We start from the raw sequence: 27,835 nt of genomic DNA on the forward strand, positions 1-27,835 counted from the left end.
AGGATTGAATTTGTTTTACGCTAGTGGGAACAGTCCAAGATAAAATGGAGTCAACCTTCGAAGAGTCCATTCCAATCCCCTTTTGGCTAAGAACAAATCCGAGATAGTGAACAGTAGATACGTGGAAAAGGCATTTCTCGGGTTTGGCCAGGAGTTTATGTTCCCGTAGCCGTTGTAAGACTGCCCTTACGTGCTCTTCATGTTCTTGTTGGTGCTTGGAGTAGATCAATATGTCGTCTAGATATACAATGACGAAGAGGAACAGCATATCAGAAAATACCCGATCCATAAAGCGTTGAAACACTGCTGGGTCATTAGCAAGACCAAAGGGCATGACTAGATATTCAAAATGGCCGAAGGGTGTTCTAAAGGCTGTCTTCCATTCATCACCTTCCCTTATACGAATAAAATGGTAGGCGCCCCTGAGGTCTAGTTTTGTGAAGATGACAGCACCTCTGACGGCTTCCAGGATGTCTGAGATGAGAGGCAATGGATAACGGTCCTTGAGAGTGCATTGGTTAAGGCCACGGTAATCGAGACATGGCCTAAGCTCCTTGGAATCCTTCTTGGGAACAAAAAATAGGGAGGCGCCGGCCGGGGACTTGGATGGTCGAATAGTTCCGTTTTCCAGATTGGTATCCAGATATTCCCAGAGGACCCTCTTTTCAGGTTCTGACAAGATAAACATTCTTCCAAATGGAATTACTGCTGAGGGTTCGGTATCGATGGCACAATCTTCAGGTCTTTGGGGTGGTAGAGCTTGAACTATGGCTGTTGAGAACACATCTGTGTATGCCTGATAGGCCCTGGGAATCTGGATGACGTTAGAGATGGTGACTGGTATTTGTTGATTTTCTTGGAAGTCTTCAGAGGGCTTTGGTAAGGTGTTCAGGGACAAACAGTGGGACATACAATGTTCCGAACCAAGAAATAGAGAGCCTGCTGCCCAATTGATATAAGGATTGTGCTTCTGTAACCATGGCATGCCTAAAACCATTGGATAGTGGGCAGATCTTATAATATCAAATGTAATCCTCTCTTGATGGTGGTTTATGGAGAGAAGAAGCTCCTTGGTTTGAAGGGTTATGGGTCCTGAAGACAGGGGTCTTCCATCGATAGCTTCAATAGGCTGCATAGTCTCTTGTGTTTCGCATGGAATGTGATGAGTTGTGACCCAATCATGATCTATGAATATGCCCATGGCTCTGCAGTCCACTAATGCCAGGATGGGGTGGGATTCTTTCTTGGAAGGCGATAGAAAGGCCTGTAGAATCACAAGGTTATTTTGTCCAGGAGAAGTCAACGAAGGAGTTGATGTGGAGCAGACATCATTCTCCCGAAACTGTGCCCCCATCTAGGATCGGGAGCTGGCGTTTCCCGAACGCCGTGGAGGAGCAATAGGGCACTCTCTGACAAGATGTTTATCAGAGGCGCAATACATGCAGAGACCAGTGTGAATACGGCGCATCCTTTCTTGTGGGGTAATGGGTCCACGGAATGCCCCCAGTTACATGGGTTCTGGATCTGAGGTCGGAGAAACTGTGGGTTCTGGGCTATAAGGGTGGTCTATGACAGTCTTTTGGAATGATGATTTCAACTTCTTTTTCTCTGCCTTTCTTTCCTGGATTGGAAAATCGATTTGCAAGGAAAGGTCCAAGAGGGCCTGGAAGGAATTAGGGCGAGCTACCCTGGCTAGCTCGTCCTTTATTTCTTCCTTCAAGCCTCTGCGAAAGAGAGTGAAGCTAGCATCTTGGGACCAATCAGCTTCCTTCATAAGTTGTTTGAAACGGGTGACATAGGTAAGCATATCCTTGGATCCTTGTCGAAAATCAAGTAGACGTTCTTGTGCGCTGTAAACCTGCTCAGGATAATCAAACATGGCCTTTAGGGCTTCCACGAATCCATTGTAATCATCCAGGAGGGCATCGCCGAATTGACTAGGGGAGTTGCCCAGGTTAATGCGTTGCCAGTGAGGTGTGATATCATAAATCCCACCTTTGCTCTAGGGGTGGAAAAGTAGTAGGGCTTGAAGGTGAAATGCCCCAAGCATGAATCAAGGAAGGCACAAAGGGTCTTTGGAGAACCATCATATTTGTCCACCACTCCGCCCAAAAAACACACTTTCTTGGTAGCAGAATCACGAGACAATACCAGCTGCTTTAAAGCAGCGTTCTCCGCTTTAAGGTTTTGAACTTCTGTGGTGAGTTCCTGCATGCCTTGCATGAGGTCTTGAACCGCGGCTTCCATCCCTGTATCCGTATCGATTTTTAGGCATCTCAATCTGTCACAAGTCTCTCCCCTTCTTGCCTGTTTTTCCTGTTTGCTTGCGACCTTCTTTTGTGACTTCTTTCGCACGGTCCGGGATTTGTGTAAGCCTGTGCGCTGGTCTTCGGATTCCAGCGTGCTTCGTTCAGATTGTCCAGGACGGAACCAGGAAGGAACAATGACCGCGTGCGGAGGCACGGAAGCCGTGACTCGAGCGCGGGCGAAATCCAGGAAAGTTTGGTAAAGATTGGGGGGTGAAAGGAAAGGAGGAGGAATCAAGGAACCGGGATATAGAATTCAGGAGATTAGCCCCGAGCGAACTTCGGCAGTACACATCCAGCTACGGCGAGCAGTAGCGTTGAGACGCACAGAGCCGCGGGGGTGTGTCTGTTTAGTAGTGTGCCGAGCGTGTAACGTAAAGGCTGGAAAGCTGCGATTCATATTCAATGGCCATGTTGGGAGGGTTACTGCATTCAGTGCTCTATAGGTCAGGGACCATGAGGTCCAAAAGGAACGCAGGCGACGGTTCATGACACAGGAAGACTCATATTGGTTCAGTGGAGGATAGGGAACACAGTGGTTAATTTGGGATTCCAATACTGTCCCAATCAAGGGCAGATGATAGTTTGTGAAAGGGCTCTGCCAATAATGAACATCTGGAGAGAGGGTATATTAATACTGCACTGGTCTGACATCTACCGTCAGTCAATTGTGTTTATTTGGAAAAAATATTCCATGAAACAATTACACATTTTGAAGATAAATCTGTAAAACAATGTCATCAGGAACAAGATGTTTTTGGACAGATTACTGCAAGAATATTCCATAAAACAATTAAATCATGTACACACGTTAAAGAGAATTCCATAAAACAATATCATCTAATACAAAAGGTTTTTCAAAAAGTTACCACAAATATACAAGTAGTCAAAGATGTTTCGTTAGGTGCTACCCTCAGATCTGCTTTGCATTGCATAAAAACTTGCTAAAGTGGTTTATCCTCTATAACGTATTTTCACTTATGGAATTAAAATGTCCTAGGATAAACATTTGTCAAAAAAAAAAAAGTTATTCTCTATCTCAAACAATGTCACTTAGCTGCCTCATCAGACAGCTACCTAAGCTACATTAATACTGAGAGGCAAACAATTTGGTGCAGCATTATGAAGTGGATTGGTACTCGGTCAGACCAGATGTAAAACTTCCCACAAGAAAGAAGCAAACATGTTTACAGAGTTGTTGAATGGACATTTCTTGGTGGGTATTTGGCAGGAACATAATCCTACCAAAAGGGGCTTTACCTTCTTTTCACTCCGCACTTTACTTACAACTGAATAGATTATATTCTAGTAGATTTGGCAAGAAGTATCTGACATATGAAAGCAAAATCGGGATAATAGGTTGGACAGATCACTGGGGTGAGTCACTGATTTAGTCTGTTCTTAAACAACTCAACTGAGCCTTTCATCCTTCTTAGGTCAATATATGAGTACCAACACAGGTTGGTTGATATTGTATTTATATTTTTTCTATATAAAGCGCTTAAGCGTAAGTGCTATAATAACTCATCATTATCATTTTGACTTGGACATCTGCTTGCATTCACAGTAATTTGGTAATATGGGCGTATTCACACTGAAATTAACGATACATATGGTGATCCATTCTTGTATGAAATGTGTATCACATTATAGTGATATCGTAACCATATTTTTCGTAGTGTACTTAGGAACAATGCTATGTGATGCCACTTCCTGTTTTGTTAAGAGGTAAAAGCACCTCTTCCACCACTTCACAGGATGTCACTCCGGGCTGGGGGCGGGGGGGTTCAAATGACATCACTTCCTGTGATGTCATCAGCGGTCAAAGGTTGTGTGTTGTCACTTCCGCTACCCCTTGCATTTTGGTGAAATGAAGTCCCTGAAAAATACTGCCAATATTCACACCAATTCTTGCTGGTATGTGTCTCTTAGTAGAGATTGTTTCCACAATAACTAATGCATTTCCCAGTGGCTCCAAAGTCAAAACTCAGCTCCTGTATGGGCCTACTTAGCTAACTCCCAATTACCATCCATAAGCAGATTTGAACTGGTAGATTGGAAATAGTAATTCCCTATGCAGCTAGATAACAACTCCTCATCGATAGCACACTTTGTTCAGATGATACGCACATCACAGCCTCTCCTCAGATGGCCAACTTTGCAGCTTCTCTAACTTAACAGCAGAAAAATACCTTACCTGATGATGGGTGGGGGAACTTTTGGGGGGCACTGGGTGTATCACTTAACCATACCCCTCTCCACAGCACACATATGGTTTGATGCTTAAGACTACATTGTCGCCAGCGTTCTTGTTTGAAAAAGAGTTTCTCACCTTCAGGCTAGGAAGTCAGGCAAGTTGAAAAAACTATGCTTAATTTACAGTAGTTACAGGAAATTCAGTTACTCTTCAGCTTAGTTTTATTACTGGGCAGACACCCACTTTCCCATCCTCAGGTATACCAGCTTAGCTCCAACAGACATTCTTGGAATCAGGCGTGCATCACTTTCACCCAGCGTTCTCTGACATGTAATTCGCATTTACCAGCATTCTACTACCATGAAGGACCAGTGAGACAAGGCAGCACCAGAAGTCTTTCATACCAAACACTCAGTGCCAGATAACACACATACTTTTTTCTTATCCCACAAATTGACTCTTTGCTGCGCATATTTGTGATATTTTACTTAATTTTGGTTTTTGTTGCAATATTTGTTAATTTATTGATATGTGTTTAGCTTGGAATTTTTTGTGTAAGGTTTAGCTGTTGTAAACGAATATCACAATAAAGGAAAAAAGATATTTGTTGTATAGTTCTTGCTTCGTTGGTTTATTAATTTAGTTGGGCAAGGATGAATATGGGAAATATTTAAGTAATAATCAATTTGTATTGTTGTTTTATCATGGGTTTCATATGTGTGTATTGTCTTAATTAAACCTGCCAGCAAATACAATTTTACTTGAGAGCCATCCTTTTCTTCCTTCTACCAGGACTTCTGTCAGTGTACAACTCAGGAAGTAAGGTTTCAATTGCACTATTCTTTGGGACTATCCCTCACAGTGTAGTTTAAAAAACAGCTACCAGCACTACCCCTATGAACATGGCGTTTTCTTCCACTAAAACGTATCTTGGAGAAGGGTAATTCCACAATGCTTTACTCCCATTGGAGGTTCTCTACATGACACTCTGGTCTACCGTCTTTGTGTAGTGACTAAAAATGTTAGGTCCATATTCTTCACTTTTTAATGACTGATCAGTTAATCAGGCAGTGTACATTTTAAGAAGAACCAATATTGGGGAAAAACATATATTTGCAATAATCTTCTTTGTTTCTGTCTATTGATGGCCATGCAATGCTCTCTAACTCAACCTCTGGAAATAGGCTATACGATTGTTTTCCTACTCGTAATAGACTCTAAATGGTGTCAGATGTGGCAGAGGTCAGCACACTTTTCACCATTAGTGTGTTTTAAGTGAAAGAGCTGCCTACAATGATGACAATATAGGCTTCACAGAGTTTTGAAATATTTTCACCCTTCAAGTGGAGGATTTTGTCATCATATGAAAGTATAGCGAATGCTATGTGGGAGAATGACTGTTACAGGTAAGTAACTTGTTAATTCTGCAGTTACTTCCCTAAAAGAATATAGGCAGCTTAAACAGTGATGGATGAAACACAGTGGCACTAGTGTCATGCACAAACGTCATAAAACATTTTATAGGATAGTTGTTTGCATTCAGGTACCTCAATATTTTTTATTATGGGTGCCCAGCCATACAAATAAGCCAAAGAGTTTACATATTCAATTTATTTAAATGCCAATGCATGTTTCACACCAAACATGTCCTTTGTCAAGGCAAGTTTTACATCTTCAAAAAAATGAATTTTTCTAAATCTTTTTTATTTTTTTATTTTATTGTGTGTTATAGTTTAAAACAGAAATACACTTTTCACACAATATATAGTCAATACAAAGCTCAGAATATGCATCATTCAAGAATATTCACATCTGAAATCATAATTTTTCCAATAATTTAAATTAATAGGAGAATTGATCAGGAAAGATTATTTCTAAAAACCTCATAGCTTCAATCATCAAAGACACTGGTGGATCTCCAAGCAAAGTGTGGCACATTTTATCGTCCCTTCAAGTCTTGTAACAGACAGAAACCTACCTATAGTGTTGTCACACAGACTAGTACGTTTGAAACGTACCATTAGCAAGTTGTATGTTTCCATATGACAGAGCCGACATAACCTCTCACATCTGGGAATATTTTCTCTAGCACCTATTGCCTCCTGTGTGGCAAATAAATTTAACTTAAAATACAGCAGCCCGCGCATAGATTTTTCAGAGGTATATTATTGCAATGTATCATTCATTACCCCTCTAGTTCTTATATCATAAATAAAGTGCTCATACACCCTGTATGATTTGGATATTCAGTCCAATTCAAATCAAACAGGCATTGTCCTGGCTGCATAAGGTCTACACAAAGCATTTCTTCAGAAATACCTCCCCCTGCCATAATCATAGTACACTTTTTAGCCCAATCACAGAAAGGTTTACAAGCATCTGACAACAGTAAACATTGCAACCCCGCAAACAAAGAGCCACATGGCTGAGCAAGTAAGCTTCTATATAATTGCAGGCTTCTCCAGTCGATCATGGCTTGGATTGATATAATACATAATATATGTCTTATTGCTGGCAACGGGGTACCCTGGGGCAATGAGAGCACCTTGCGCAAAAGCTTGCCCTCAAACGACAACCAGACACCCTTGGCAGTTGCCACTTCCGCCCATGTATTACACTGGGAATCATTTTTGACAGTAACATTTCGTTACAGGGAGGAGTGAAAATCAACCATACTTCCTATCAAGTTGTTTCAACTGAGATATTGATTGTATTATTGCGGTTCTACTAGGCAAACATTGTTCATGGAGTTTATTAGTGCTACAAATCTTAGTTCCCAGATATGTAAGGCATGGACGTGTTCTCATTTCTGTCCATTAATTGACCAATAAAATGTATTTTTGTCTTTCTTATTTAAAACAAGAATTTTAGATTTTGCCACACTAATTTTCAGGCCCACACTCTTAAAATAATTATAAGCTGCCAGTAGTGCTCTCTGAAGAACTATTTGGGTGTAGTCAAGTAAAGTCAAATTATCCGCATACAGGAGGTACGGGATAGACAAAGCACCCAATTTTGGAGGATAGATATTAATTTATTCAAAGGACGGTCCCATATCAGCTGTCTAGGCATTAAAGAGGAAAGGGGCCAGAACGCATCCCTGCCTTAGGCCCCTCTCATTCCTTATCCAACCTGAAGTATTTCCAATGCCATCTAATCTCACTTTTAATCTAGTCTCAGAGTGTGTGTCAAGCAGCATGTCACGCAGCTGCAACTTTAACTTTGACCACAAAAGGGCTTGGTTCACGCATTCAAAACCTTCTTTTATCAAGAAAGGCGACAAATATCTGTCTTTTGGTTACCAGTGCCTGCATCGTCAAGTGCGATATAATATGGCAATTCAGGGACATATTTACCCCTTTCTTGAAGCCTGATTGGTATATGTCGTTATGCAGCGGGATGCTTGTTTGCTTGAGTATTTAAAAAACAAAGTTGAGAGCATTTATATGACGTATGACCCATCCAGTAATGAAATAGGTCGGTAATTTACTGGATCCAACCTATCTCCTACCGTATGGATAAGGCCAACTATAGCATCCCTCCAGGAGGCAGGGATTGTGTTTGTTTCTTTAATATTGTGGAACAACTCTAAGAGTATCCGAGACCATAGGTCTGGATCTGATTTTAGGGTGAGAATGGAAAGGCCATCGGTTCCGGGTGCATTCAAACTTTTTGACTTAATAATAGCCCCATAAACCTCATCCACACTAGTGTCATTAAAATCCCAATCAAGTGTATCTGACTTTCAATCCTCATTTGACTCAGTTACCTCCAGGGGCAACTCTCCATAAAGGTCAGTAAAAAGCACAACCCAGACATTACTCGCAATCGGGTTTGTCTGAACAGATCTCTGGAAATGTCTTTCTTTGACCAAAGACCAAAAAGACAAGTCATTTCTTTGCATTTAAGGCAAACAGTATTTTTTCCCCGTCAGGCTGGTATTTCAAATGCCTCTTCGCCTTCATTCGATTGAAGGAGTCTTGTTTAAATGTTTTTAACAGGGCAAAGGCAAAGTAAGAACTCCCCATTTTCCTAATTGATCTAATTTGTCATCTAAACTGTTTACTATTTCACAATAATCAGATGATATATATTTAAATATCCACGTCTTTCCATAAATTATAAATAACGGATGATTGACAATAAATATAATGTAATTACCTCCTCAGTGAGTTTAACGCCTTACATTTTTGTTTTTGTAAAGTGCAACAGAATACATACAAGTGCAAGTCTGATTAAAAAACCTACAAAAGCCCATGTAAATCATTTCCTGATTATCATTTAAGGTTATTACATTTTCTTAATGAGGCAATGCCTTTGCTTTGATCAAAACAGCTTCTATTAAACTGCTTATAATAGCAACCATAGATTGTGTGTGCAATTATACATTGGCTGCCTGAAACTAATATTAAAACATAACATTGCTGAAAATGTGAGCGTGATCAGGAATTTTGACATTTTTTATTGCTTGAGACAGCATTGGATGAATGGTCATCATGATGCGGGCATCAACTCTATCAGAGTTTTTGGAATCAAAAATAAGAAATAAATGCCAAGTGTTGGTGATAAAGACCTGAAGATGAGAAAATCCAAAAGTCAATGGGATATGTATAATGAGCTTTATTGGTGTAAATAAAGATTTTGAGGAGGATGGGCCCAGTAAATGTATAGGTGCTCTACATATCTATGTGTAGTAAAGAAGATGGATGAATACAATATTCCTCGCACATCATAGGGCCATGCAGGGTTATTTATTATATATATTTTGCTCTGTTAATGATTGGATATCTAGAAATGTAGCTTAAACATTAGCACGGTAGGGGAAGCTTGCAGCCATCCAGAGATGTATTGGCCCAAGATTTGCATAATCTCTCATATCCAATATGTTGGCTCTGGACTGATGGGCGTGTAGGCCAAAACATCCAGAGGGCCACATGTTGTACATACACCATTGTGGTTATTTGAATATGCAAGGCTATGTATTTCAGTATTTTACACAGTTAATCAGAAATGTATCTTAGACATTAGCAGATTATTTTGGTTACTTGAACAAGCAAAACAATTGGTCATTCAATCTATATTCTATTGTTTAGCCAATGCCAGTTTTTAAATATTTACTGTGTAGCATAGGCTTGCTTTCAGTATAGAAATCTGCCATGAAAAAGGTCTAGTACAGCATTTTATGGAGAGCATGCTAGTGGTCACTTCTGCATGGGTTAGCTGTTGACTATAGAATCTGACATTAAATTGCTATTCACACTATAAGTGCACAGCATTCTGGTGGTTCAAAGTTGTCCTGATAAGGTCATTTCTAGTTCGGTTATATGCAATTTCTTACATTAATACAATCGACTTATAAATATTGCACAATAAAAGCAGTGGTTTTTGTTGGACTCGGGGACCTAGCACCCCAGAGGAACAACACAAAAAATATATTTTACTGCTATATTTTAGTTCTTGGCAGCTTGTTACAAACCTGGCTAACTGGTGACTTAGCTGATGATAATTAAATGTTTTCCATGTACTTTTGTATCTTTTTTTGTATAAATCAGACTGACACACATGTATTTTGTTGCACTTGGAAGCATATGCGTTTAAGAGGTTATATCGGAGTAAGCTCTGGGGGCATTCAAATTATTCTCAACTTGAGGTAAAAAAAAATATTTTTAAAAAGATTATTAGGGCTTCCGTTAGCCACACCCAATTGTGCCGTAACTTTAGAATTGGGAGTATCAAGTATAGAAATACAGGCATGGATGAGATTCACCTGCAAATAATACATACGTGCGGTATAAGGAAGGGTGTAAACTATTTGCAAGCTGGGGTTGTAATAATTTGGATGAACGTCTGTTTATTTCATATAACCATCTTAAAAGCACCTTTAAACACAAAGCATTATGGTGCAATAGGGTTGCGAATAGATAAAAGGTGTACACCCTTTCCTAATGTGTGCTAGTTGGAATAGCTCTGGAGCAGCGTGCTTGTCTTAAAAACAAGACAATGCGGAATGGGTTCAAACCCGGACCCTCGCCTAGAGGCTTGACTCTGGCATGAAGTGTGACATAAAATCCTAATTAAAAAATGTAAAATTTAACCTCTATATGAAAAAGGTGTAAGGTGGGAAATGGTGCAAAATAAAATCCCTACAGTGCAGGAGATCGGTTTTGATGACTTTATTCAAAATTCTTCCTTGAAATGAGTGAGGGAAATGGGATGAGAGATGATTTTTGTAAAATGGAAGTTTTTGAAGATTAGCAGCATTTTTTTATTGCTTTGTAAATGTTTTGCTGATCCAAGTAAGAAGTGGATAAACCCCTATTTTATGTTATATTTTATTAGGTATCTCTTGGATTTAATGCCATTTATAATGAATTGTAGTGAGTTTTATTTATTGTCTCTATGAATTAGTTAGAGAAGTCCTTTTATGGCGGCTTAGATACATGTGAATTTTCAGATGGCTTGTATTTAGATTAGGGTGGTCTTTTTATATTTGTATTAAGGTATCTAGATTTGTCAGGATTCTATTTGTTTGGAGCTGTTGTGCTCTGTGTGTTGTGATGGATTTTCTTTTGCTTTGGTAATGGAGAAATCCGATCCTTATAATGATTGAATTGATCATCTTCAAGAGGTTCACCTCACTGAGGAGATAATTATATGTATTCCCAATGATCCTATATTTATAATTTCTTGACAGAACCGTAGATTTGAACAAGAATTCTTTTTTCTTTTGTTCACTCTCAAAATGCTGCTTTTACAAGACATAAAGTATGCCCTGACAAAACACCTGTTTAGCCTGAAACACTTTTTGGGATTTGAATACATTGATTTATATGAAAATAAGCAAACCAATTTCATTGATGGACAACCGCAGTATGAAATATGAGGCACAAGGTATCTGCATGGAAGACTCTTTCCTTGTGCATCATTCTAAAGATGGACTGATCCCATCACTTTCTCGAGGCCTCAGATGTCAAAATTAAGATAACATCTGACGGGCTATGTAATATGTTAGAAAGTGTAAAGGTTTACCTCATTGTAATGCTGAAAATGATATTTGAAAGTTAGATAGTGTTAAAATAGGAAGCTTTTCAAAGGGTGCAGGACATTCTAAAAATTGGAGGTAGCATCAAAGAATGTATGTACAATGTATACATGTTCTAGGCAGATATTATATAAAATAAATTAACATAAAAATAGAAGCAGTATTTGTGTGCATCAAAAACATTTGCCTCTGAAACACACTTGCTAAAATGAAATTCTACCTGTCACATTTCAGGTCATGATTCTATTGTGCAACCAGCAAAGTTTCATCTGTACCCATATCGACTACTGTCACCCCCACTGCTACCTTCACCACAGCCGTTCCTGTGCCCGCCTTGTCCGTGCTATCAAGCTGCTGTATGGTGACACTGTAGATTCACTCAGAGACGACAACATGGCAGGGAACGTGGGCTCAAGGGGCAAAAAGGTAAAAGAGGTGAGATTTCTTGAAAGTCATTTGTATTCCAGATTTTTGGGCATATCAATTCTTCAAATGCTTGTTCCACCAAAGGGAGCAAAAGAAAACAGGACCCGCCCACTCTTGACTCTTACAATATAATTCTGCCTGACAATGGTGGTAAGTGTATGACAACATCCTTTTACAACATTTGAACTACAGGCCTCTGAACAAGAAATTATATAACTGTTTCTCCACCACAGGATTCTATTTGAATACAGATGTTTGAATAGACCCTCATTCCCCACTCATTTCTGACAGTAAATATATTTCATGAGTGCTTCCCAAATCTACTGTAATCCTTGAACACCAGCATGCACAGTCATTTTTTTCTCCAATAAAGTCATTGAAAAATCCTTTATAAAATATCTTCTAGTCCATCCCAGTAGGTTTCTCTGGTGTTTTTCTATACCAATTCAGGATATGGAGCATTGTTTCTCACAGTTATCCCTGATTAATTGTCTTTAATTAAGTTTTCATTTTGCACTATGCCTTGCAATACTTATTATTTTTAAATAAATGTCTTAATTATTGTTTTAAATAAACACAATTAATACATTAGTTAAAGGGTCAGTTCAACACAATTAATTAAGATTTGAACACAGGTTAATTTCCTGTCTAATGGCAGATATTGTCAATCAAAGTCACTGTGTCGACCTAGAGATCTGATAATGACAAATGTCATGTGCAAATAAATTATTTCATCCATGACGCCAATTGTGTAGCGCTGTTTCTTTTTGATAGCTAGCAGACAGAACAGACCTAAGTGTTGTGATACCATCTCCAAAGAGGACTTTATAAATGCAAGACATACCTTCTATTAAGATCATGTGTATAACGAACTATGCCATCTCACAGCCACATTCCTGGCCTGCTGACACCTTTATGGGGTTCATCTTATGCCGCACAGTGGATTCAAGTTTACTACAATAATACAAATAATTAGCCGAAAAAAGCTATTGACATTGTTCTCAGAGGTGGCCTGATTAAGGGTACTCTCTGTGGGTGTCCAAGTGCTCGGGATGCATTTCACCAAAAATAATTCCACAGTGTCTCTTTACTCACTTTTCTGTTGCCTCACCACCCTCTCTAGATTTTTCCCACAATCTCTAGTATTTCAGGGTCTCCACATGGGCTCCGGCGGATAGATGTAAAGTTCGGATTTAGAGACACTACAAGGGTATTGTGTGCAGACATGCAAAAAGTTCCTTTCACAAGCAGAAACAGAAGCAGCGAATATAAGAGCTTGGTCTACTCTCTCCTTACAGTGCTCCAAATCCCCAATTCGGCCTAGCTCAGTTTGTTGTTGCCTTTGCTTGTTGGTGGCAGAAATTTCCATACAGCTGGTTTAGTCAGTGGTACATACAGATAACAGGCCTCCACCAGTGGCCACAGAGCCAAGTGAGAGGGTTATGTACAGGGGCTGAAAAAGAGTTAAAGGATCAAGAAGAAAAGGAAGCAATGGAGGGTGAAAGGAGGGTCAGGGCAGCGCCATTGGGAAGCACAAAGAGACTGTCACCAATATACTTTCCACTAGGGTTTATTTACATAAATGAAGAAAAGATGGCGAAATGGAAACAAACAGAAGTCTCTCAAAAGTCTCAAGTTGAGCTCTCTTGCCCTCATCCAATGTCCAAAAAAGGTGCCTGGGTCTATACTTCCGCAATGGGGGTTTTGGAGTTCCCAAGCCCTCTTTAGTGTGGTCTGCAGCAGGGGTCACACTGAGACCAAGGTATGACAAAGCCTTAGGTTCTCTTCCAGCAGTTAGAAGCTGTGTCAGCTCTTCTCCCAGATTACTGCAACCTCGGGTGCCTGAAGTAGGGTCCTGATCTTGCAATCAATTCAGCTCCATACTGACCTTACAGTAACTTAGACCCCAAGTATGGTTGCACTGTCTCGTACCCCCGCATGCCCCTAAAATCTGCCGTTGACCCTTTCATTTATCTCTGTATCTGAGGTCCTCCTATCCTCCTCCCTCCTGCTTAAGCTTGGTGAGGGTGTCTCCCTCTCTTCTCCAGTCTGGGTGATTGTATCTCCATCGCTAGCATTTCAGGGTATCCATGTATTACCTTGTACTTATAGCTCTCTGTAGCTCATTCTGTATCAGCCCATCAATATCTCCTGTGATGAAATTCCCTGCCTAATCTTGGGACTGACAATGGGGTGGTCAAAGGGGCTTGGTTCTATCCTGAGCTAATGGAGGCTGGGCCTGGAGGATATATACAGATAGCCCCAGATCACCCTCACTCGTCCCTGCAGTAAGTCAGGGGGCAGTCCCAAGAGCACCCATACCAAATGCAGCCCTACCTATGGTCAATGAATGGAAAACAACCTTTGGAGTATGCCTATATATAGGCCTGATACTCAGGGGGTGTCATATCCACTCCCAAACTAGCCCCAAACACCTACTGTAGTAATAAATGCCTTTCCCTTTAAGGGAAAAGGGTTGCAGTATTTTACATTCATATGCAAGTGTTTAAATATATTTTTTCCTTTGGCAGCACTGCCGAAGAAAACATATAAACAAATGAAACAGGCGAGCAGTGCAAGTCCTTCCGCTCTATTGCTGTGTTAAACATAGACGCTAAAATAAATGCAAAAATATTGGCAATTCGTTTAGAGATAGTCTTGCCCGATAATATTGGAATTTAACAATCTGGCTTTGTTGCCAATAGATAAGCTTCAGATAATGTCAGAAGAGTTATTAATCAATTGGATAAAAGTCGTCATGGCCAAGGTTGGCCTAGAGGAGAATGTGATTTGGGGAGTATTCTCCTTCAACTGAAATCCTACAGCAAGAATATTGGTAAACAACTCCCTCTCTGATAGATTTGGTCTAACAAGATGAACACAATTTGGGTGCCCGTTTGCCACCTTATTATTTGTGCTGGTAGTTGGATTTATTGCTTCCAGATTAAAGCAGATTCTCTGATTAAAGCGATTACATAGTTTGCAGATGGTATCATACCCTCCTTGAGTTTGCTAGATGTTACTTTCTCCACTCTGCTCCGGCTGCTGGAAACTTTTGGGAAAGCTTCAAGGTTTAAAATGAAATTAAATAAAATTGCGGTGTTGAATTTAATTCTAGATATGGTGCAGGTATGTGTGCTATCCTATATTTTAGAGAAGAATAGCTTCTCTAAAAACTAATATTCTTCCAAGGCTACCACATTTCTTCTAAGTATTGCCAGTCTCATTTCCCAAGATGACCTTCAACAAAATACAAAGGGAGATGCTTCATCTGGGAACAACAATGCACAGAATTTCAGTGTAAATAAACACTCTAAAAACTGAGAGAAAGTGGGGAGCAGGCAGCTTCGGGTCCCTAACCATAAAAGAATTGCCAAGCAGCAATTGAGGGTCTTTGGAAATTGGATGTATCCCTCCTCTGTGAAGAGCCGGTATATGATCGGAGTTTTCAAAAAAGGGTAGGCTGAGTGCCATGCATGAACTACCTTCTCTTAAATCTTGTATGGAGATATGGGATAGACTAGCCACTAGACTGTACTTGACCATATTTCCTGGGCCAGCCGCCTCCATGCAGCACAATGCTTACTTGACATATAAGGGGCGGCCATTTGATGCACGGAGGGAGGCAGGTTGTGAATTCCTTTCACACTTATTTCAAGGAGGGAAGATTGAATCCTTTTAAGATTATAAACGCCCCTTTTGGGTCCTCGATAATAAGCGTTTTAGATATTAGCAATCAAAACACTGGGCTTTGTAACAGGGAGGTGGCAGTTAGGTTCTAACCAAATATCAAACAATTTATTTTTAGTCTGGAACATCAGGGAGCAATATATTCAAGCTTTATACATGTTTAAACTCTGCAGTGGAGGAGGCTTTTTGTTCATACTTGAAATTCTGGCATAAAGAATTAGCATATGAGCTCTTAGATGATACATTGTAGAGGATATGGTGGAATAATAATAGAGTCACCGTTAGTGCTCAATATGCAAGCGGGCATAAACATTTGATATGATATGATAGATTATTTATAATGCGCTTAATACCCAGAGCTTCCAAGGAGAGCACTTTGACGCTGAGCTATTCCCCCGAGACATTATGTCTAGATGTTATCTTACACCTGATAGGATGAAACTCATAATAAAAGGAGGGTTGGAGCTGTGTTGGTGTCATTGTACCAAAAAGGGAAAATAATGGAATCGCCTCATAAAAGTGATAGGGGGATATGGGTAGTTGAGAGCTACCCTGTACTCTAGAAATCGGCTTGTTGGGAATAATTGATGGTAGAAATATGTCACATTGCAGATGCTGCTGATGGGTAGAAATGCTTTAGCATCACATTGAAAACACCACACATACCAACTATAAATGACTGGGCGTTCAAGATGTGGAACATTCTGTTATGTGACAAATCGACTCTTAACTTGCATAATGCATTAGCTACCTTTTTGGTGACATGTGAGTGTTCACAATAATGTTAAGCGCTTTAATTTGGAATACACATGCCCAAACAGGTGGGGAGCATTAGACCTGCTGAACAGTTCCTAGACATGTAACTGAAAGTACCTATCTGGCAATAAACATTTGAAGCAGACCCTGGCAAATGGAAGTTTTCAGTGTATAACTTATTGATTTTGAACCTCACGAACAGTTAGGAAGACATGGAAGTTTAAAGTTGGCTGCTGTGGGCGGTGTGGAGCAGAGCGGGGGCTGGTATTACTTCCTGATTTTGATATTGATGCTTCAACTGTGAGCAAGGCCATGAAAATGCATACCTGGGATACATAGATATCGATAAATACTTGTTGAACATGTGATTAAGGGGTGTGGCCAAGATGGTGACCGGGTAGGACATGGAGTCCATGCGCTCCATTGGCTTCTCCTGCCACCCCGTACATGGAACGACAGTAGCAGCTGCCTAGCCCTCCTGGAAGATGGGACTGTATACCCTCTGACAGAGACACCTCGATGGTGGCGTTTAAGAGAGGGCCTACTGTGGTGCGCCGGCACTGAAGCCAAAAACTCAGAAAAGGGCGCTTGGCTGAGGCACCTCAGCAACGTGTTAGCAGAGACCCGGGCGTGACTGAAGTAAGGCACTGACCTGAGAGGCACAGGACCAACCAGGGGAGCAGACTGAGGCACCCCGTTGAGACGTTCCTAAGACTCAAAAGCTGAGAATCGGGCAGGCCCTATGCCAAAGAAAGGTGTTCACACCGGTGGCGGCACATGAATAAGAATGGTGGAGAGCCCCACCGATAAATCCAATCCCCTGACCGGTGTATGGGATGCTGCGGTTGACAACAAGGCTCCTGGGTCTGCAGAGAACTCCTCTGGATGACGAAGTTGATGCCTGAAAGAAAAGCAAGGCCCAAAAGATGGGGGGAGGTGAAAGGGAGAAAACAAATCTAATACGGTCTCAAATCCATCTGCAAGCAAAGGGTGTGTGGCTGGGAATACCCAACATGAAAACATAGGATGCTCAAAACACTATCTAAATTTTTAAAAAATGTGAGTTCAATCAAAGCAATTGTAAAGGAGTGAGAGGAAGTAACGCTAGGGGCTCACCGTAGGCACGTTTTGGCCAGGAAGCAGAGAAAGGCAGTCAACCAAAACATTGGAAGCCTTCTTGAGAGTGTGAAAATAGACTGCAATGACACGGAGGGTGGGAGTGGGAATAATCAGAAGAGGGCAAAAAGACCTGCAGACAGGAAGTTCAGTCCAGCGGGTGCACGATGGCCGTCAAAAAGGAACAGTTTGGAGCGTTGCTGCTGGATCTCAAGAAGGACTTCAGAGAGTTCATGAAAGAAGAATTGACCGTTTTAAGGATGGACCTTACCACTGCCGTCCAAGAGAACACCAAGGAAATAGAGGCACTGGGCGCAAAGATGCTGGCTATGAGGCGGACTTGTCCACATTGCAGGGAAAGATGAGTCTGCCCCGAATACCATTCAAGGCTTTGAAAACATTATGAGATCACTACGGAACAAATGCAAAGAAATTGAAAACAGGGCATGAAGTGAAACCATCCGAATTAAGGTCTTGAAAGAAGAAGCTGAGAACAGGGATCTAAAAGTCTATGGGCCTCATTATAAGTTTGCCGGTCAGGAAACAAGGGTGCTCAACGGCACCTTTGTTTCCGGACCGACAAATTACAAGTCTGCCTGCCGGGGCCGCTGTGACGACAGCTCTGACCCTGCCTGGTGCAGCGGTCACAGTAGGCAGATTTTTCACGGGAGCACCAGCACCGTTGCTAATGGTGCTGGTGCTCCCTTGTCCCCATTCCCATAGAGTCCTGTAGGCCTCTATGAGAATGGGGATTTACAAATATACCGGCGCCTGACTTCCCAGCCACCGGACTTCAAATGAACCGGTGGCACCTGGAGGTCACGAGCCGGTATATTATTCCGACTCCGGCGGCAACCCGCCAGTAGCACTGGTAGGGTTACCGCCAGACTCGGAATGAGGCCCAATGTCTCACAACTCTCTGCACTCTAGGACTGGGTGAGACCCCAAATACAACCTATGAAATAGATTGCATGCACAGGGTGGGCCCTCCAAGGGGTGAGCCTAGTGACAGACCAAGAGATATTGTGATAAAGATGCACAACTACCAAATGTAGGAGAGAACCATGCACACCTTAACATACCTCGGCAGCAATATACAAATGTATGAGGACTTCCCCCACTAACATGGCCCACAACAGAGAGATATAATTGGTCACTGAAATCCTACAGCAACAGAAAAGGAGATACCAACGGCCTTTCCGTTTCAGGCTGCAAAATGATTACAGTACGTGTGCCAGAAGAGGATCTTGCAGCTTTGAAGGACAAAAGATTGAACGTTGAGAAAGGTGGGTGGGACAGACACTTCCCCATAGCCAGAGAAAGACACAGTAGACCCTTCTGAAACAAATGTTCAGAAGTAATAGCTGGGAGCTCACTGGACACTGCCGGTGCTACCCAAAAGAAAGCAGAAAAAGTGTAGAAGATCCCTAGGTCTATCTGTCTTTAAAGCTCTGAACACCTGCTGTTAGTGAGCCGTGGAACATAGGACTGGTTCACAAAGTTGGGATTAACATGAATGCAGCCAAACCCTGTTTAATAACCATATGTCAGGGAACGTCAGCATGGCTTTGTGTGGGGGCAGAAGGTAAGGGAGCAAGCAGGGACTGGGAGTGTTAAAAGGTCATGGGGATGGGTGGGAAGGGAAAACAATTTTAAAGAGGTTTAAGGATATCAGTACTTGATCCAAGACCAGCTCACTGGGTATGTGACTATACCTAGAAGCAATCATGGTATATACATGACAAGATCTGATGCATGAATGATATGATATGATTTGATATGGCATTTATAACGCACCTATACACAAGTGTTTCTAGGCGCGATAAGACAAGGGGGGGGAAACAAAGGGAGGACAAAATAACGATTTTACTAGGCCGTGTGTCATTCAGATCGCGCAAGTGCAGGGAAGAAGGAAGGGGAGACTTCCAGGGGAGATAGGAAGGGGAAGTGCAGTTAACTCACAAGTGCAATCAGCGGGTGGCTCATACGTGCAGATAGAAGGGACTGTAAGGTTGCAGATACAGACCCTTAAGTGCCGGGGAGTCGGGCGGCAGTGCAAGGGCAACTGGACATGCAAGTGCCTGGGCCCTAGTTCGCAGGGTGACCAGGTGACCAGTGTGTGATGCTGGAAATGCATTGCACGGACAGGGCCTCCTTGCCCTGCAGTCCTTTTTCATTTGTGTTCTGTATTGTTTTCTGCCCAGGAGTCCATATGGGACTCCTGGCAGTGCAGCTCTTCCTGTTTTTCGTTTGGTGTACAGACCCATGGGATACCCTTATGGCACCCATGGTTGGGGGTACAACCCTGTGACCCTAGTGTATGTTTCTGGGCACTTGTGTGTGGCCCACAGAGCAGGATATGGGCTGGTGGCAGCTCCATGCTGAATTCGACAGGTGCTCTGAGTATCCTCCATTTTGGGATACCCAGGCCCTGCCATTGGAATCAGTTGATTCCTGATAGGAAACAAGATGGCCCCTGTGGCCTCTTGCTTTCTGTTGCCTATTACCTTGTTTTCCCAAAGTCCTGGGAAGCCCTAACTCTGTCCCTTCTCCCTGACTGGATGTTGGGTTGAAGTTCCATATATGGTGTTGTTGTGAAGACCAGGCCAGACTGGCTGGAGCCTTCCCAGTGACTGTATGTTGTGGTTACACCCTGTGGGTGGGACCTGGGTGAATGGAGTGTGTGACCAATATGCACTTCTTGTTGTGGATATCTGGTTTCTGGTGTTTGACACAATGACTGAAACAGCCCTGCCCGAAACTGGTATGAATGCAGTGTGTAGTGTTGAATGGCTGGGTACTTGTCCCAATACACATTCCTTGTTGTGAGTGTCTGAGAGGGAGGAGTATGGCCTGAATGCACTGTATGCCTGATTGGCTGACTGATTGCTGAATGCACTTCTGAGTGATTGGTTGCCTGAGTGTGACCCAGCAGAATGAATGAGGGATCATATAGTATATCTGGGGGCCTCTCACTGCTAGAATTCGTACAGAAGCTGAAGTTGAAACTGGCGCTTAATCTTGAAGCCGAGCCTGAAGAAGAAGGCTGACTGCTGTCTCCCTTCGCCGAAAGCCGAAAACCATTGAGACTGATCCAAGAGAGGACCTGCTTAAGACGACTCGTTATCGAACTCTGCTATTCCAGGTACATTGGGGTAGTAGAAACATTGTAGAAGGAAATAAGACTTATAGAACAATATATGGACTGGGCTTGTGATATATCTTTACTTTACAGGATGCCCAGGTGGGGGGGATCTCCACACAGAACTGTGTCTAACGGTAGAGGCCAGTATTCTGCCAATTGTTCTAACCAACTGCTTTGCCTCCTATGTCTATTGTTGGTTACCTTTATTAAGTGATTTGTGTGACATTTAACCAGAGTACAGTTGATACACTTTAATGAAATCTGATAATAATTGTGGTACCACTTAGAATTGTATATATTTGCCATTGTAAATTAACTGAGCACAAAGTGAGTAATTGTTATTGTGATTGGGTATATAACCCTGAATCTTGGGGCGTGGCCAGGAAGGCCATGTGAAGAGACGTGCGCTGGAGGAGCTCCCTTGATCCTGCATTGATCCTGTGCTGAAAATGCATGAATAAATGCTTGTAGATGCTTATAATTTCAGGCGCGGACTTATGAGCAGAGCAGCTGTATCTGTTGACGTTTGCAGGGACCGTGGTCGCGCCGCGAAGAAGATAATCCCATAAGAAGAAGAAGAAATCGTGAGCTGGATAGAAGAAGAAGGCAAGATGGCCGCCCGACAGCGAGGACAAAGGAAACGGCTGACCGAGGGGTTGTGAGATGACCACAGCGGACTGGAAAGACAAGGCGGTGCTCCGGATGTGGACATATGCGCCAGACAGGTTCCTACACCCGCAGCGTGACAGGGTGCCATTACCATATTTACACAGCGTATTACGTTTATGGAAAACCGAGAATATATGTGCATGGACTGATGGCGGTCGGAGCGTGAGAAGCCTGGAATTGCCTTCCTGCGGTCGGAAGCATGTGGCAGGAGTCGTGAGAATTTTTAGAAGCCGGATCGGCATGGTGATGGGAGAGGAGACATGGTGGATGCCCATGGGCAGAGAGGGACACTGAGAAGAGGAGCTGAAGTTGGGCGGTGTCCCCGGTGCGGTGAAGAGCAAGTTGAGTGAATTAACTTGGAGAAATGCAATGTATCCGAAGTAGGATACATTTAGTCTACAGCTAGCCCCTGCGACGCGCGTACAGTAGCGCTCCGGCACCACGCTCCACCGCTTTGTTACAATGTTGCGAGAGGCAGTCCGGACTCCTGCAGAGTGAAGCCAGGGGGGAAAAAACAGTCATTGCCCGTGCTGGAGGACACAGTAGCGGAGAGCCCTGACGCGCGCTCCGACTTCACACTATCGTGGAGATGCAGAGCATGGGAGCCCAGCATACAGGCATGGAACCAGGGAGTGACAAGGCCAACGCTGAATGAGGAGAAAGACCGACGGGCACAACAAGAGGTCCTTGGGGAGTGCGACAGCCGGGGTCTCCCGCGCACAGCCAGTGTATGGATGGGAGTTGCGCACTAATGACACCTGAGGTGGTGTCCAAGGGTAAGGAGCAGTACTTTGCACAGTCGCCGGCACAGATTAAAGTACCAGGACACTGAGAGAGTAATATGCTGTGCTGCAATCAAAAGTCACACTAAGTAGTGTCTTACAATCCCGAACAGTACGCAGGCACTTCGAGCGGCATAATTGCTTTGGCTACACGTGGGACAAGTGACAGGAAGTACCCCTGCGAAGAAATTTCTCTTTCCAACTACGTGGGAGAACACAATCCATTGCGCAAAAGAACGTGTGTGTGAGGGTCCCCTCAGACACGAAAGTCAGCTACGGACCGCCACTCTGGGACTATGTGACAGGGGTGTGGGCGCACTGTACGAGAGGACGCACCACCGCTTTCAGAGCAAGAGCTATGGTGGATGCTCTGCACAGCGGACAGTAGGTGGAAATGGGCGAGTCCAAGACTCCTACGAAAGAAAACTAGAGACACATTGCATGCCGAGGTGTACGACGACTGGGAGAGTGTGGAGCGGAGAAGGTTGGTGGAGCCTTGAGGTTTTGTGGCCCCCCATGCTTGGATAGGACGTTGGACACTGAAACGGAAAGGGTGCCCTTCTCCCCCTGTTTGTGAAGCAGTAGAAGTGGGTGGACCCACGCAATACGGCTGTTGCGTCATGTCTAACAAGTCTCTCAGACAGAAAGTGAAGCAACCAATGGTAGACGATTTCGCCAAAACACTGACGGGCCCGGAAAGTGTTAGGAGCAAAGATAAGCCGTCTGCAGGTGGCATGGCCACCGTGGGTCCAAATCAAGAGGTTCTTGCCGCAATTGCGGACCTGAAAGCAGATCTGAAAGCATCCTGGGAGGCCAAGCTTGAAATAGTAGTGGCCGATTTAAAAACTGTGTTGGACCTTAAGGTTGGTGAAGTGCACAAGGAGGTGAATCTACTTCGACAGGATGTGAGGTCCCTGTCGGAGCGCACAGAGAGCCTGGAGAAAGAAGGGAGCTCGAATACGGCGGACTGCGCCACACACAAATCGGAACTGCACGCCCTGGTGGCAAGAGTGGGCAACCTAGAGAGCAGAGCGGAGGAAGCGGAAGGGCGTGCCCGAAGGAACAACATTCGCATTGCGGGCATACCAGAGGTAGCAGAGGGCCGCAACCCCACAGAGTTTATTGAAAACATGCTGTTACAGGAGATCACTGGAGGAGTTTTGACGCAGGGATTCGCTGTGGAGCAGGCGCACAGGGCTCTGACGAGGAGGCCGCCGCCAGGCAACCCCGCCCAGGCCAGTGATTGCCAAGATCCTCAACTACAGGGACCGGGAGAGGATTCTGGAATATTTTCGCAAAGGTGGAACAATCGAGCGAGGGGAGGCTAAAATAACAGCCTACCCGGACTACACCCTGATGGGCAGAGGAACCGAATGAACTTCGGGGTGGTTAAGAGGAGACTGAGAGAGGCGGGGCAGAAATATATGCTACTTTACCCAGCAAAACTGAAGGTCTTTCATAAAAACAGAACTTTCTTTTTCGACACTCCGGAGGAAGCCATGGGATGGTTAGATACGCTGGGCTGCCCCCAGGAGCCAGACGTCCAAGCGGAAGGAAGAGGCGAAGGAGATAAGTAAACAGTGATCGAAGATGGGGTTGCTTGAGACTATGGGACTTGATTATAGTCACTGAAAGGGCCTGTTCATAGACGGGCCTGGAGTGGAGCAGATAATGCATGGTTTGCACTATTGCTGTTGCTTTAAGAAGGAGCCTTTCAGGGCTAGTCCTCACACCCCCGTGTAGTATCAATAGTTAAGTAGCCACTAGGGCGACTTCACCCTACTGAGCTCTGAGCGTATCAGACAGGGCTAGATGTGGGGGTGCCTGAGATCCAGGGATGGAGCTGGGCAACCGTTGGGGAAGGGGTTGAAGGGGAAGGGACGGAGGGAGGGAGGGGGGGAGTTTGGTGTGTATATAGTGTTGGGGAGTTTGAGTTTAATCGCGAGCCTAAAGGGACTAGCCCTAGCATTGTATCTGGATTGCGTAAGTAGATGGGAGCGGTTGGAAATGAGAGAGAGGGGTATTGATGAACCATGGGGGAGCTTAAGATACTGATGTGGAATGTCAGGGGACTCAATAGTTACCTAAAACGGAATAAGGTCATGCTGTATCTGAAAAGACAGAAAATAGACATCGGGTTATTACAAGAAACGCATTTGACCCGGGATAAACTGGAGTTGGTGAGGAGAAAGTGGAAAGGTACTGTAGTGGGGTCCACATACTCGGCCTATGCTAGAGGTGTGCTGGTATGGGTGGCGCCACACGTCCCGTTTCAGCTGAGGCAGGAATCGGTGGATACTGAGGGGCGTTTGGCCATGGTGAGAAGGGTGGTGGAGAATAAGGAGGTGTACGTGGTAAACACGTACGCCCCCAACCACAATACGGCAGAGTACTTCCGGGCTATGTGCACCAGCCTGAGCTGGTGCATGGGTGGCGCAGTGATTTGGGGAGGGGATTTCAATTGTGTGCTGAACCCTGTAGTGGATAGGTCAGATGACAAGACGGTCGGGCCTGCCCCAGCGGCTCAGGCATTGCAGGCGTTGTTAGATGACTTTGTCTGGTAGATGTGTGGAGAACTAAGCACCCTAACGAGAGGCAATATTCTCACTACTCGGCCCCACAACAGCGCACACCAGACTTGATTATGTCTTTGCCACGTCGGATGTGATGACAGAAATCTCTTGCATAGAATACAAAGCGAGAGTCCTATCAGATCACTCGTCTTTGGTGGTGGGGTGGCAATACGGCCGCCCTAGAGCACGGATCCCGGCGTGGCGCCTCCGTGCGGAGGCGCTTAAGTACCCGGCTTTCCGGGAAGATGTAAGAGAAGAAATCATTAGTTATTTTGAGATGAATACAGGCAGCGTTGACTCGGCGGGGACACTGTGGGAGGCATTCAAGGTGGTGGTGCGGGGTGTGGCCATTGCTAAATCGAAAGGCCTGCAGGATGGGGTTCTGGCTGATTTACAAAGAGTTGAAGGCGAGTTAGAGATAGAACTAAAAAGCGAGTGCATGGACACCGAGCTAGTGCTTAAGCTACAGCAACAATGCACAGAATACGGGGAGAGGCTCTGTAATCTCAATTATAAAAAGTACATTGAGAGACAACATGCGGGAGGAGACAAAACGGGCCGTCTCTTGGCGTGGCTATATAAAGTGAAACCCCGAGACCCCCGATTAGGACAATAACTAGAGAAGACGGGGTGGTGGCAGATACCCAAGAGGGAGTAAATAGGGAATTTGCGGACTACCATAGAGAGTTATATGGGGATGGAGGAGGAGGGAGCCGGGATGAAATGTTGGAAACTTTACAAGACATCGAGTTGCCCAAAATAAGTATAGAAGAAAGAGAAGCACTAGATGCTCCAATTACGCTAGAAGAGTTGGAGGAGGTGGTTAGGCAGCTACCCACTAGTAAGACCCCGGGAGCAGACGGATTACCTAGTGAATTTTATAAAGCATATGGGGCGGAAGTGCTCCCCCCAATGTTGGAAATGCTCAATGAGGCGTTTGAGGTGGGACGGTTGCCGGAGTCGCTCAGAGAGGCGATTATAATACCGCTCCCTAAGCCCGACAAGCCTGGGCACAGATGCGGATCGTACAGGCCGTTGTCGATGTTGAACCAGGACAGCAAGATATTAACGGCTGTCCTGGCGAATAGATTGCGGAAAGTAATAAGCAAGTTGATCCACCCGGACCAAACGGGCTATGTCCCGGACTGGAACATCACTCACAACCACAAGCGACTCCATCGGGTGATCGAATGGGGATGTGACAATGATGGTGAGATGGCAATCGTGTCGTTAGACGCGGTGAAAGCCTTCGATTCGGTCAGATGGGCGTGGCTGCTGGCGGTTTTGGGAGAGTACGGAATGGGGCCGGGTTACATTAGATGGGCGGAGATGCTGTATAGAGCACCATTGGCCAGAGTGCGGACGGGTACAGTGATATCGGAGAGATGGCAACTCAACAGGGGCACTAGACAGGGGTGCCCCTGGTCCCCGATGTTGTACATTTTGGCTCTGGAACCTCTGGCGCTGTACCTGAGGCAGCAATATGATGAAATAGGTATCGAGGTTGGGGGGGAACGGCACCTGATATCCCTGTATGCAGATGATTTGCTATTATATTTGAGATACCCAGAAGAAAACCTGCAGTATATTCTGGAGGTGATGGGTCGGTATGCGAGATTGTCTGGTATAGCAGTGAACCCCCAAAAATCGAGCATTTTCCCGTTGGGCAGCTACAGAGGAATACCCGTGGAAAGGTTACCGGTGTTGCAGGTGCCGTGGACTGTAAGTTCTTTCCGCTACCTGGGAATAGATGTGTGCCATACAGTGGAGGAGGGCCACAGGCGTAACACCGAGATGGCCGTTGAGAAAATCCGCAAATGCATGAGTTTTTGGGAGAAGTTGCCCTTAGCGATGATGGGACGGGGAGCGATGCTTAAGATGGTGGTTTTGCCTAGGCTCCTGCATTATTTTAGCAATATTCCACACATGATTCCTAAGAGCTTTTTTGTTAAACTAAATGGGGTGTGTAGAGACTTTTTGTGGCATGGTACCCGGAATAGAGTAGCGCTCTGGAAGTTGCAGAACTTTTATGAAAAAGGGGGTGTCAAGCTACCTAATTTTGAGGCCTATTATATAGCGAGTCAATTGCAATTCGTGGCCAAGTGGCTCTCCGATGAAGAGACCCCGGAACTTAGATTGTTCGGGCATGACTGTGCCCCGTTTTACCTGAAAGAAATTATCTGGTTGCCTGAGTTAGTAATAAAGGAGTATCTGGGGATGATGAGGCTTGGGTGGAGAATGTGGCGACGAGCATGTATAATGATGGGAGATCCGCTTCCGTGTTCTCCGCATGTGCCACTGGTTGCTTTGACGGGGGGAGATGAGCAACTGAGGGTGATTATCAGAACCTATTGGGAGTCAGTTGGACTAGTAACGTTGGGAGATATATGGCGTGAGGGGGCCATTAAGGAGTTTGAGGGACTTGGGGAGGAGATGGGACTACATGGGGGCCAATACGTCACGTATCACAGGTTAGTGCGGAAGATTCGGATAACGTGGCCTGAGACAATTTTGGCGGAGGAGCCGAACGCCATCATGGGGGTAATACATGACATAACTGAAGGGGGGCATGAAATCTCTAGAATATACGAGATGGTAATGACTAAGGTTGGGAGAGAATTGACGCTTTTGAGATTGGATTGGGAAACAGAGGTGGGAGCCCAAATGGAGGATGGGATGTGGGAGAGGGCCATGGGATACCATAAGAAAGTATCTAGGGATGCCAGATTGCAGCAAGTACAGTTGTACGTAACACACAGAGCGTACATGACCCCGCTGAGGATATCTAAATTCCGGAATGCCGGAAGACAGGCATGCCCTAGGTGTGATGAAGAGAACGCTGATATGACACATATGTTCTGGGCGTGCCCAATGATTGTGGGTTTCTGGAGAGAAGTTGCACAAAAGTTAGCAGAGAGAGGGGTCACGCCTGCCGTTGATACGGCCTGGGCCTGTCTGTTGGGAGGGTTCCCCAGGCCTCGGAAGCTGAAACATGTTGGAAAATTGAAAGACTTAGCGTACGTGCTTGCAAAACGAAGAATAGCCATGGGATGGAAAAAGTGTCACAAGCCACGGGTGGAGGTGTGGTGGAAGGACTTACAGAAATGGGCGGGGGCTGAAACTGTGGTGTGGC

The 27,835-nt window shown here is 44.2% G+C and overlaps 1 protein-coding gene across 21 annotated transcripts in view; it reads left to right on the forward strand.

The window, feature by feature from the left end:
* The window catches only part of UNC80 (unc-80 homolog, NALCN channel complex subunit), a 3,486,058-nt gene that overhangs the window by 1,723,681 nt on the left and 1,734,542 nt on the right, over positions 1 to 27,835 (forward strand). For 20 of the 21 annotated variants that reach the window (XM_069615884.1, XM_069615886.1, XM_069615890.1 and 17 more), the window contains one exon: positions 11,780 to 11,980. In XM_069615884.1, the coding sequence (XP_069471985.1) occupies positions 11,780 to 11,980 (201 nt within the window). The remainder of the gene's footprint in view (positions 1 to 11,779; positions 11,981 to 27,835) is intronic. The other variant, XM_069615887.1, reaches the window with a different exon arrangement.

This window comes from Ambystoma mexicanum, chromosome 9 (assembly GCF_040938575.1).
Source record: "Ambystoma mexicanum isolate Mex_15411 chromosome 9, UKY_AmexF1_1, whole genome shotgun sequence".
Taxonomy (NCBI): Eukaryota; Metazoa; Chordata; class Amphibia; order Caudata; family Ambystomatidae; genus Ambystoma; species Ambystoma mexicanum.